The sequence below is a fragment of the Mirounga leonina genome, unplaced genomic scaffold (assembly GCF_011800145.1).
Source record: "Mirounga leonina isolate KUSES-001 unplaced genomic scaffold, KU_Mleo_1.0 Mir_82, whole genome shotgun sequence".
In the NCBI taxonomy this organism is placed as follows: Eukaryota; Metazoa; Chordata; class Mammalia; order Carnivora; family Phocidae; genus Mirounga; species Mirounga leonina.
The window spans coordinates 4,585,568-4,598,725 of NW_023270825.1; the positions used below are offsets into that span (position 1 = coordinate 4,585,568).

At 51.3% G+C, this 13,158-nt stretch overlaps 1 protein-coding gene across 4 annotated transcripts in view; it reads right to left on the reverse strand.

The window, feature by feature from the left end:
- Positions 1-13,158, reverse strand: part of WDR25 (WD repeat domain 25) — a 140,150-nt gene that overhangs the window by 45,792 nt on the left and 81,200 nt on the right. For all 4 annotated transcript variants that reach the window (XM_034992510.1, XM_034992507.1, XM_034992506.1 and 1 more), the window contains one exon: positions 8,979-9,126. In XM_034992510.1, the coding sequence (XP_034848401.1) occupies positions 8,979-9,126 (148 nt within the window). The remainder of the gene's footprint in view (positions 1-8,978; positions 9,127-13,158) is intronic.

A 13,158-nucleotide genomic window follows, 5' to 3' on the forward strand; every position in this document is an offset into this window, starting at 1 on the left:
ACTGTCCAGCACTGTGCTTGGAACAGGAGGTGGCGCAGTCTCAGAGGGGCTGAAAGCCACAGACCCAGGTGCCATCCCAGCCCCGTCACTTCCAGAGGAGGGACCCTGGAAAGGTCCCTTGGGCAGGTCCCTCACTGTGGTGTGTCCAGGGCCCCACAAGGCTGTCCGGAGGGTGACACACAACATACATACTACATATAACATAAAGTGTTCTGGAGGACATGGCAAAGAGCAAACAACAAAAGGGAGCCTTTGACTATTTGAAAAAAATTAAACCCCAAATTACTGAATTCATCCTTGCTTAAATTAAAAGCTAAAACCAGGGGGCTCCTGGGTGGCTCAGATGGTTAAGCATCTGCCTTCGGCTCAGGTCATGATCTCAAGTCCTGGGATCGAGCCCCACATCCGGCTCCCAGCTCAGCGGGGAGCCTGCTTCTCCCTCTCCCTCTGCCTCTCCCTCTGTTTGTGCTCTCTCTCTCTCTCAAATGAATAAATAAAATTTAAAAAAAAGAAAGAAAGAAAAGAAAAAAGCTAAAACCAAAGGCTGTAAGTTTTTAACAGCAGGAACCTTGAGAGAGGAATGATCTGGAGTTTCTATCTTGAGGCTATGAGAACACAATGCCCTGGGCTAGCCTTTCATTTTGTTGAAGAGACATGGACAAAGGCTGGAGATATTTATCGGAGACTATCTCCAACGTGAACACTAGCCACGCTGAAGGTGAAGGTCCTTTCTCGTCAGATTTGTTCCCACTCTACCTTCTCATACATCAAGTACCTTGTTTATCACGTCCTCTGGCGATGCTACTTTAAGCACAATGGCTAGTTGCTACGTAACCTTTAACCCTGAGACTATCTTTGCTTGTTTACAGGTTTGTTATAGAAAGTTCTATTTATTCACTGTATGCTGCTTATAGGAAACTGAGTTTTTAAATATTTAATCCACTAACACTGGCTTTATTGATCTGGTTATAATGAACTCAACCAGTACAAGAACTGTTCAGATCCTCTTGGAGTTAGGAAAAATCACTTCTTTTCCTCCTTGAATCAATAATGATACAAATAAACTATAAATCGTCATTAGAGCAAAAATATGTTTAAAACAGATTGCAGAAACTTAATTTGTTCTCTTGACACTATTAAAACTACCCATGCTTCCATCACCAATGATGCTAAGATAAGGCAGCTGGTAACACTAGCCAGGAAATTCCTCAGAGTTGCCCCCTTCATTTCTCAGCTGGAGACCCAGGTGACCACCCACGTGGCTGGGGCAACACTGCCTGTCCACCCTAACGCCTACCTTGGGGAACTCTTTTCGTATGCAAGGCTCTGGGTCCCCAAAGGGTCCTCCTCTTCCACTCAGCATGTCTGGCCCCCAGCCTAGTTCCTTGCACACAACAGACATTTGATCCAGGTCAGATGAAAGCCAAGTATGGGTCCCCAAGAAAGAGAGGGGAAGTTCATGCCCTCCTCTGCAGGGAGATGGCACCTGTTACCTCCAGGCTTGTGTGCGGCTTGCACGTGTCATGCCACAACCCTCTGTGGTAGGTGTAATTAGCCCATTTTACAGCAGGAGAAATGAAAGCTCAGGGAGAAAAAAAAAAAAGCAAGCAAGCAAGCAAGCTCAGGGAGGTGAGGCCTCGTCCAGGGCCACACAAGTCAGCCATGCTGGGAGAGAGGCAAGACCTGTCTAACCCCAGAGTCCTGCTCTCTGCACCCTTCCTCGCCTGCCTGCGAGCTATCCGTGACCTTTCCTTCTCCTTAGCTCTTTGTTCACATCCACAGACGAACATGTAGGGGAGACGTTGACAAAGGAAAGCTGATGCTGTCGGCTCGTGGTGATTGAGCTTGTGTTCCCAGGCAGGCGACATATGACTCATTTCGCTAAAATCAATATCGTTACACTCATCCTCTGGGAAGTACTTGGCCAGCTGTAAATCTAACCATCCTGACTCAAAGTTAACAAGAAAAGGAGCTTACTAACTTTCAAATCAAACTCTATGAATCAGAAACAAGGGTCGTCTCGGCATGCCTGGCGGAGTCCTGGGAAGGGTCCGGGTGAGAGGCAGACGGGCCTGTGTCTGCAGGTCCCCCGTGGACGAGTGGGGGTCTCCAGGTCAGCCCAGCGGGCCTCTCCAATCCGCAAACCAGCAGAATGAAGTGTAGCTGAAGAAGCTGTCCTGAATCAGAAAGAGGCCCGGCAGCCGCAGGCCCCAGACCGATGACAGGCCTGCAGACGGCGGCTGCCCGGCGGCAGCAGCAAAGAAACAGCAGCCGTGGCAGTGAGCTCTCTTTTACGTCAAGTCCGCCCACTGCTCTCAATTATCTGGACAAGACTGAATTTTCTAAAAATTAAAAAAAAAAAAAAAGAGTTCTCAACTTGCAAACAAGGTGTGTCCAAAAGTTTTGCCTCAAGTTGGCTTTCTGGGGCCCCGCAGGCTCCTGTGTTCAGGCTCCGGTTGGGCTCCGGTCAGTCCCCAGGGGCTGCCTGACCCGCAGGGACAGCCACACGGCCGCACAGCTGCCACTGAGCATGCGCAGAGCCGACATGCTGCCCGGGCCGTGATGGTAGCCAGGGAACTAGCACCATCGAGGAAAACCCGCCTTTTATCCACCCAGAGGGTGACGGCACGGGTGTGTACGGACACGCGGCAGGACCTGCAGGCACCTCCCAAAGTGTGAGACACGGGCTGGCGGGGTGTTTCACTGACGTTGAATAACAGGGGATTTAATATCCGTAACTAGGGCCGGCTTCTCACCCCAAAGCTATGGAAAGAGGGGAGGAAACAAGGCTGAGACTGGAGAGAAAAACTCTTCAGAGTGAAAGGAAAGGGTGTGCATGGGAATGGGGCGGGGTGCCCAGGGCTGAAGAGGGCACAGCCCTGAGAACAAGCTCGTTTAAAAGTGGGCCAGGAACGGGGCATCAGTGAAGGAATGAGCTTAGAAGAAAGAGGGGTGGTTGAGGACAAGGGAAAAGCAGAGGAGTCAGCGAGGGTTGGTGGGGGGGCGCCTGCATCAGCGGGAGGGAGTGTGGGCAGCTGCTCTGGACAAGAAGGCCCTGGAAGGGCAGCACCAGGACCAATGTCAGCTCAGACCTCACTGGGCTCCGGAGCCCCTCAGAGACTCCGTATCTAGGTCCAGTGGCAAAACCCCTGAGCCCAAAGGACTGACAACACAAAACGTGCCAGTACCACCAGGAGCTGCACGTGTGCCCGCTGGCTGGGGGCTCATGATGTAGCTGGGTGTCTGCCCTCCTGCCTCCACAGGCACCTGAAGGATGCCTAACTGAGTCCCCCTGAGCTGTACTGGGGGGACACTCAGTCATGGTGCTCAAAGCCGAAGAACGGAGACGCCCAGGCCTCTCTGCAGGCACCTCCTCCAAGACCTGGTGGGTGGCACCACTTAGCCCAAAAGGAGCCCCATCTGCAGCCTCTTCTCTAAAGCCATGAGCTCCTGGTCCTCTTCAGCAGAGTTTGAATTTGGATGCTTCTCACCCTTCCTATGCCAAGGGTACTCAAATTTTCAGGGCTAACATTTCTCCCACTGCAGCGGTGGCTGTCAACAGCCAGAGAAGCCTCCTTCAGAAGGCCCAGTCAAGATCCATCTCTGTCGCCTTCCTCCTGGAGACCCTAAGTTATCCTCCATAGGTGGCGAGCCAGCTACCCAGGGGAGAGCCAAGCAGGCTCCCTTAAGCAAACAGTTCGTCCATGGCAAGGAAACAGACGTGGCACCCTCTGCCAGTCACACAGGCCAGAGGTGGATCCCAGCTCTGTTACTGCTGGCTGTGAGGCCTCAAGCAAGTCCCTGAATGTTCCCGGCCTCAGTGTCTAGGTCAATGAAATGGGGATAAAAACACTGTCTTCACAGGTTAGAGTAAGGACTAAATACATAATAAGCAAGGGGACTAACATCTCTTTATTCATCGCAGCTTGATACAGGCCAAGCAGAGTGCTAGGAACCGGGGCTACATCACCCAGGGCCTGGCCCACGGTGCACACTCAGCCAATGGGATATTCCCCTTTCCTAGAGTGCTTCTGTGATGGGGGCCCCAATCACGATGACCAGAACACACTTCTTGGAAAACAAGAGAAAGGGTCATGTATGGGTCCAGTCCCAGCTGGCTGCTCATTTTCATGCCCCATAACCCACCCCTGAAAGACACAGGGACCCCCAGAGCAGGAGGAGATAACCAGGGGCTGGGGATGGCAAGGCTGCGGGCAGTGGGTATCTGAGTAAAGAAGGCCATGGACCTTCTCCAGCACTGGGTGCCTGGAGCTCTGTAGAGAGGGTCAGGCTGGGCTGTGGGAGGTCTGCATGCCCACCCAAAATAAAGGGCAGCTGCCATCCCATCACCAGGAGGAAGCGGCTAGCCTACCACCAGTACTATTTTGTCATGGAGAAGCAAAACATGGAGGAGAAGCTGGGAGAACCCAGGAAGGCCTGTTTTCTTCCCAGCCTGCCCCCCAGACCAACACAGTGGACCAAGGGCCGGCTGGGGGATCATCAGACTGGGGCTTTTGAAGCCGAGCCACCAAAGCCACTCTATATGAGGAAATGGCCCAGCAACTGGGGTTCTCTGGACACTCAGCAGGAACAAGGTCATTCTTTCCCACCATCTGAAGGGTCTCATGGGGCAGTGATGGAGGAAGGGAAGGGACATCTTTTGCTGAGTGCCTACCTTGGGCCAGGCATTCTGTAAAGCACCCACAAACATTATCTCAGCTATTCCCCTCAACCACCCCACCACCAGACAGGTCCTGTTACCCCCTTCCACAGATGCGGAAACGGAGGTGAAAGAACTTTCCCCGGGGATACCCAGCTCAGGTAAGTGGAAGAACACACCTGCACCCCATCCGTGCTCCTTCTATCCCACTGCGCTGCCTCCGGCATCAGGTACCTGGGACCAGGTGCACAGATGTCTGGATGCACATCAAGAGAGCTGACCAGGCCAAAGGAAGGAGGGCAGGGTGCCCTCTCCAGCCAGGGCCCTTGGGCTCCAGGGAGAGGAAAATCTCCTTTGCAGTCAACAAATGCAAAGTACGAGGCCCTGCATACCCCTGAGGCCTTAACAGCCAGGCTGGGGGCAACTGCCTGAGGGGCTGGAAGCTGCAAGAGACCAGTGCCAGCAGAACTGAACTGAACGAGGTCTTCGAGGTCTTCGGGGGGATGCTGAGGAGACTGGCCGATTTGGCGTGCAGGACAGCTGACTCATAAGCCAGGTGACACTCGGGCCCTGGTGGAGTCGGCCAGGGTTCCCTGAGGCCACCTCAGCCTTATGCACTAAAGACGTTTTGTTAGGAAGATTACAGACTGAAGCGGGAGCACCAAAAATAATGAATCTGTGAGTGGATTTTATTTAGGTGTTGATTCATGGTTGTCTTATAAGCCAACAGCCCGTCAGAACTATAAATTAACGAGATAAAATGTTGCTGGCCCTCCATATTTCAGGCCGGGTATTGACATTTTAGAATCCACAGATTTTTAACTGTATTGATTGAAGACACCAGGATAAATGGCCTTGGCGCCAAATTCCCATTAACGACAATGGGCACCGAGTGACTAATTCCCAAAGCACTGCGGTGAGAACGCCCTGCATTGCCTTCTCCTGGCAGGGAGTTCTAATTAGATTGAAATGAAAAAGCCAAATCGCCAAGGGCGGAAAGAGGCAGATCAAGTAAAAAGGAAAATCAGACTCAGTGATGAGAAAGGATGAGATAAGTCAAACCAGGCCAAGAGCCATAGGGGCTGCCCAAGCCCACCAACCTCTGCTAAAGAAAGCACCTAGTACAACCTGGGGTGGGGATGCAGAGCTGAGGTGGGAGACCTGGGGAGAGCCTACTAGCCTACCCTGGCAGCCACTGATGGGTTTCACTGCCCAGCAAGGGCCAGCCTCCACTCACACACTGAGCAGCTGCTCCGAGCCAGCCCTGGCCAGATGATGGAGACACCAAAACTCCCAGGACAGGTCCCATTCTCAAGGAGTGCCCACACTAGTCAGGGAGACAGACACAGAAACCAGCAACCCACTTGGCAAGAGAGGTCCCATCTAGGGGCTGGGGGGCTTCCCCAAGGGTAAGGTCCAAACCCTGAGAGCCTTGTCCCCAAAGGACAAAGAATATCCAATAAGCTCGCCAACAAGCTCACCCCACCAGATCTTGTACATAGTAGGTACTCAGTAAGTACCTACTGAATGACTGGAACTGAGCTCTCAACAGATGAACCAGGTGAGGAGTGCTATTCCCGGGAGGTGGGTGGACTGGAAAAGTTGTCCATCTCAAGCAAAGCCCTGAGGACGGGGCTGCGCCTTCCCTATACCACCCAACACACCACAGCTGGAGGAGCGCGCTGGGCCTGGGGCCAGACAAGCTTCTCTCCCTTAAGTTCTGCCACCAACTGGGCAAGGCATGCCTTCTCCCCTCCTCCTGCTCTCCACCCTGCCTCAGGTCATTCCCAACCAGCTGCAGACACTAGGGAGAACTGCCCAGAGTACAAATCAAGCCGTGATTCTCTCCTGCTCCAAACTCAACAATGGCCTCCTACCGCCATCTGCTGTGGCAGTCCCTAACTTGTCAGGCAGGAAGACTCAACATCTAAAAATTTCAGAACCACCCCCCCAACACACACACACTCACACACACCCACACACACAATGGCACTGTCTCTTTAACATCTGTTGATTGAGAAGATCCATTAGGACAAAGGGCCACTAGGAATCCATTAATGTTATCAAATGAACTTGTACTTAATTAATCCAACATCCCCCCCGCCCCCCAGTATGCATTACTCCTTCGCTCTGTGGGTGGGCAGTGCAGGTACCCAGGGGTGCTCAGTGACTCTGGAATGGGGAAGAGTGCCTGGAGAATGCATACCTCATGGGCCAGGAACTGCATGAAGCTCAAGCTCCTGTTCCTGCACCTCCAGACTCGCTGCCCCAGATCCCTGCACCCCACATTTCCACACACACCACGCAGTTCATGTTCTTGTACCAACTCTGTCCTCACGGTCCTGTCTACTGAGAACCCATTTCTCTCCCCCTCAACCGTGCCCCCTTCACCTGGATCCTCTGTCCCCCTCGTTCCTGCCTCAGGGTAGGTTCCGCTTTCTCCCAGAAGTCTTTTTTGATCTTCTAGGCTAGACGTTCTTGCACTTCCTGTATCTCACTCCCTCACTGTAATCTGGGATTCTCTCTGCACTTCTGTCTCCCCCAGCAAACAAGAGCTTCTGGGGTGGATTTTGGGTCTTGTTCACCTCTGTGTCTCCAATGCTGAGCATGGCTTACTGGGCACACAGAAACACAGTGAACCGAGCAGACCTGTGCGTGAAAAGAGGAGTCTGGTGGTGCCGGCCCTGAAGGGTGAGTGGGGCCTAAATGAGACCCCGTTTGTAAGGCTGTAGGAGAACATTACCTGCTGCAGTCATCACCAACTAAGTGGCACCAAACCCCTGAGCCATGGCCCCCTCATCGGCCCTGCAGGGCTCACGGTAAGATCACAAATGGTTGGGGAAACACTTTGTTGAGAAGAAAAATACCATACAGATGTAGAAAGAGCACAGGAGGGGCGCCTGGGTGGCTCAGTCGGTTAAGCGGCTGCCTTCGGCTCAGGTCATGATCCCAGGGTCCTGGGATCGAGCCCCACGTCAGGCTCCCTGCTCCGTGGAGAGCCTGCTTCTTCCTCTCCCTCTCCCTGCTGTTCTGCCTACTTGTGCTCTCTCTCTCTCTGTCAAAGAAATAAAATCCTTAAAAAAGAAAGAGCACAGGATTTGCACTCGCAGGCATGGCTCTAAATCCCCACTTGCCACGCGCCACTGGGAGGCTCTGAGCAAGCTACTCGCTGCAGTGAGCCTCAGGCTTCTCACCTATAAAACAGGGGAAAGAAGCAGGGCAGCAGGCTGTGGTGAGGACTGCATGTTATTTTTAAAGCCTGCGGCACAGTACTGGCCACTGACACAGCCATCGGTCTTTTCATCGTCCCCACTGAGGGCGCATGGGGCTCAGTCAGAGGAGCTGCAGGACCACCCCTCAGCAGGCCAGAGGAGATGAGGGTGCTCGGGTCGGGAAATGACCCCCAGAGTTACCCCAATCCATCCACTGTGCTCCTTCCCTGCACCCCCTCCACTCTGGAGAATGCATACCTGCGGGGGAGGAGCTGTGTGGTTGGGCCCAGAACTGTCACCTCCTGCTTGCCAGGCCCTGGGAGACTGCTGAGCGGGAGAGGCCTCTCTGAAGACTGAAGGGGACACCCCAGGGAAGGGTGGGCACTCTGTCCAGCAGAAAAGTGACCAGAAGAAGCCCAGGGAGGCAAAGGCAACATGGGTGCTGAGACCAGCCAGCCTGAGTCAGGGGCAGAGGTTTCAAGCCAGCTCTGGCCTCACCTGAGGAGCACAGACAGGACCCCACTCAGGGGGCTGTGGCTGGATTAGGGGCTGAGAGTGCCTGTTGCACAGGAGCCCCCGGAAGTCTTCCGCTGCCTTATCTCTCCTTCTCGCCCTGCTTGTCAAGAGCCCCCTTAGGATTTACCCAGCACAAATCCATCTTACCCAGATGCCTTTTCAGTGTAGGCACTAAAGCAGAACTCGTTTGCAGACTTTCCTTATGAGCTGGAATCATTCCTTACAGCCTTTCAACGATAATGAATTGACAGGAATTCTAAACTGATTTCAACCAAAGGACACCGTGATAAAGCTAAATCTATTTTGGTACAAATTACATGTCAGAAGTTGATTAAAAAGCCACCTCTTTATCCAGCCCCACAGCTTGGGGCTGAGACAACCTTGCGGCTCTGTCCTCTGTCTCTCAAACCCCCTGTGGAGAGTCCTGGTTCCAGGCAAACACCCTGGAAACCTGCTCACCAAGTGTGAGCCTCTCCCGCGGGCTCTCTCCTACTGCCCTGAAACCGTGTGCAGCTTGTGGCTGCTGACTGTCCAGAGAAGCTTCCGGGTGAGGAAGGGGTGCCTCGGGGTAACAATGCCGTGAAACACACCTGTTTCAAGGTCTGTTAGGTGTAGGGCGAAGTCGAAGCCACCGCTGAGGATGCGCTGGCCACAGGGAGACCAGCGGGCAGCCCGCACCGCCTCACTGTGCAGGGAGTAGGTCTGCAAGCAGCGGCCCGAGTCCACGGCGTTCCACACCTACAAGGCAAACACAGTGCCAGATGTCAAACATGGGGGCCTGACCTCCGGGGCTCAGCCTGGCCCCTCTACAGGAGGAGAGGGTCTCATAGTGGAACTAGATGCCTGTTATTTTACCAACCAAACAATACTGTTAGACTTTTCCTTGTTGAAGTGTAAAGGCTTGGGGCTGGCGAGGTGAGGGGGAGTTTTTCCCAAAACCTTTCCTGGGGTTAAGGGAACCCCCAAGAAAACAGCATGCCCAAGTTCTGCCACTCAGCCACCCAGCCCTTCCCATCCACTTTGCAGCTGCTCACCACCAAACATCCTACTCTGTTCACTGTCTTGTAGCCCAGTCTTGCCTGCATCTCTGACATCTGTCCTCTGAGACGGGGCTTTGTGAGCCCTGGAGTGGACACTGCACCAGGTCAGGCTATCTTCAGGGTCCCGCTTTAAGAGTAAGATCCAAAACAGCCTTGCCACACCTGTGCTTACAGTGGGGTAAAAAGCCAGTATCTGCCCAAAGGGCCAGCTGTTCTTTTTCCTAGGGAGAAGGTATGGTCCCTCATTCCCACCCTGGCTTTCCATGGTGATGAGGCCCGTGGCAGAAAGCCCCATGTACATTCAATGACTTCTGAAATACGTTCTTAAACCCTCAAGTATAAACTGCACATTCTAAGAGCCAGGGCCACTCCACACATGAGAGAGCCCTTCACCAGCTCTCCCAGGAACCCCAGGGAAAGGCTGGTTAGCATGAAGCCTGACAGGGCTGGCTCTGGGCCTGGCACACACACACACTTAGCAGGGCTAGGCTCCTACCTTCATTGTCACTACAGGAAGCAGGGGATGCTACCACCCACCATTTGAGGTGGCTTAGAGGATCGAACATGAGAAGCAGGGAGAGCACCGGCAGCCAGAACATGGGCATCGGAGCCAAGTGCCTCCCATGTGACGCTTCTGCTTGCAGGTCATGTGACTTGGCCAAGCAGCTTGGCCTCGCTGGGCCTCAGTCTCCTCCTCCATGAAGTGGGGATAAGAAGAGCCCCATCCCAAGGACTGTGGTGAGGAATGAGTGGGGCTGGTGGGCGTGCTCCTTGGGGCTTGCCACACACGCAGCTCTTACCAGCAGTGCTCTCTGGCCCTCTCTCAGTTACATCAGAGAACCCAAGCTTCATGTTCTTCATTTCCCTAATAACCCAAAGTGTACCCACACATCCACAGACCTGATCCAGAGACAGACTTCCCTTTCAAGATGGGAAAATTCATCCTGCTGCATCCAGAAGTTCCTCAAAATGCAAAGGATCAGAGTTCTGAAAGTATGTTTCCTGGGCATATGTAAATGTCTGAGCTTAAGAAAACAAGAGGTCAATAGCAGCCATCAAAGAATGCTAATAGAGCTCAGATCCTTTTTTCCTTCTTAGGGGTTAATAGCTGGGGTCTTGAACTGAAAAATCAAGAAAGAGCAGCATTTACATTTGAAATATGGACAGAGGTGTGCCTGGCTAGCTCAGTTGATACAGCACGCAACTGTTCTTTTATTTATTTTTTATTTTTTAATTTTATTATGTTATGTTAGTCACCATACAATACATTATTGGTTTTTGATGCGGTGATCCATGATCCATTGTTTTCATGTAACACCCAGTGCTCCATGCAGTACGTGCCCAGGCTAACCAATCCCCCCTCCCCCCTCCCCCCTCCCCTCTAAAGCCCTGTTTGTTTCTCAGAGTCCATAGTCTCTCATGGTTCATCTCTCCCTCCAACTCCCCCCCCATTTTCCCCTTCCTTCTCCTAATGTCCTCCATGTTATTCCTTATGTTCCACAAATAAGTGCGCAACTCTTATCTCAGCATGAGTTCCAGCCCCACATTGGGCATGGAACCTACTTAAAAAAAAAAAAAAGTTAGAAATATGGACAGAAATAATGGAAGAAACAGCCAGAAGCCTTCAAAGTGGAGTGGGAGTTTGTGGTAGAACAGAGTGCAGTTTTTTCAAAACTATGTACAAGTATGACTCTTTAATAGAAAAAATAAAGTAAAATTAATGAATTACACCTATAGGGTTGACATGGCTGAGCAATAAAAAACATAATATTGATTACATAAGACAAGCTGCATATATGCAGCAAGATACCATGTAAGTTATAAAAACAGGAAACATTGCTTCTATCAAAAAAAAAAAAAAGAAGAAGAAGAAGAAAGGAAAGAACAAGTGTTGGGGAGAATGTGGAGAAACTAGAAGCTCCGTGCACTGTTGGGGGGAATGTGAAAAGGTGTAGCCTGTGTGGACACAGTACAACAGTTTCTTTAAAAAGTATGCAAAGAGGCGCCAGGGTGGCTCAGTCAGTTAAGCATCTGCCTTCGGCTCAGGTCATGATCCCAAGTTCCTGGAATCAAGTCCCACGTCATCCTCAGGCTCCCTGCTCATCGGAGAGTCTGCTTCTCCCTCCCCCCTCTGCCCCTCCCCCCTGCTCATGCTCTCTCTCGCACTCTCTCTCAAATAAATAAAATCTTTTTAAAAAACTATGCATAGAGTCACCACAGGATCCAGCAATTCCACTTGTGTGTATATACCCAAAAAACTGAAAGCAGGGTCTCAAAGAGATACCTGCACACCAAAGTTCAGAGCAGCATTATTCACAGGAGTCAAAAGGCGAAAACAACCCTAGTGTCCATCAACAGATGAATTGATCAACAACACGTGGTCCATCCATGTACTATTCAGCCTTGAAAAGGAAGGAGATTCTGACACCTGCCCCAACATGGATGGGCCCTGAAGACACTGTGCTGAGTGTCTTCTGACATAAGCCAGACACAGAAGGGCAAATACTGTATCATTCCACTTACACGAGGTTCCTAGAATAGTCAAAACCATAGCTATAGAAAGGAGAATGGGGGGGTAGGGGCTGGGGGAGGGGAGAGTGGGAAGTCAGTGTTTAATGGGGATAGAGTGTTAGTTTTGTGAGACAAAAAGAGTTCTAGAGATGGATGGTGATGATGGTTGCACAGCAATGTGAATGTGCTCAATGCCACTGAACTGTGTACTTGAAAATGATTAAAACAGTAAATCCTGTGCTGTATGCATTTTATACAATCTTAAAAACACACATGATCAGGGGGCGCCTGGGTGGCTCAGTCGTTAGGCGTCTGCCTTCGGCTCAGGTCATGATCCCAGGGTCCTGGGATCGAGTCCCACATCAGGCTCCCTGCTCAGCAGGAAGCCTGCCTCTCCCTCTCCCACTCCCCCTGCTTGTGTTCCCTCTCTCGTGCTGTCTCTCTCTGTCAAATAAATAAATAAAATCTTAAAAAAGAAAAAAAAAAACACATGATGCAAAATTCTATCATGTTTATTTGTGCATTTGCAGTAAGATTGTAACAATATGTATGAAGATGAGGGTCACTCCAGGGAGTGGCGGGGGAGGGTGGGGCTGACAGAAGGGTACTGTGAACACTATGCTGTATTTCTGAGAGAGAAGGAGAGAGAGAGAGAGAGAGACTGACTATGCTCTGAAGCAAATATTCCAAAATGTTTCCATCTATTAAACTATTCATTTTTGGGACCCCTGGGCGGCTCAGTCAGTTAAGCGTCCGAGTCTTGATTTCGGCTCAGGTCATGATCTCAGGGTTGTGAGATCAAGCTCCTCACTGGGCTCCGTGTTGAGCATTGAGCCTACTTAAGATTCTCTCTCTCCCTCTGCCCCTCCCCAACTCTAAAAAAATAAATAAAAATTTTTTAAAAACTCATTTTTTCATTCATTCAACAAACATTTCGTGAGTACCTGCATTAGCCAGGCATTGTTCAGCAGTAAACAACTAAGACAAAAACCTCTGCCTTCAATGAGACAGACACTAAACAAGATAAACAAGCAGAATCTATGTAGCATACAAGGTAGTGGTAAAGACCGAGGGCATAAGTGAGCAGGAAAGGAGCTCTAAGGTCAGGAGAAGGAGTTGAAATGGTGGCCAGGAAGAGCCTCTCAAAGAAGGTGGCTTTGAAGCAAGACCTGAAGGGGTGAGGAAAGGAGCTGTACAGAAATTGGGGAAGAATCCTGCA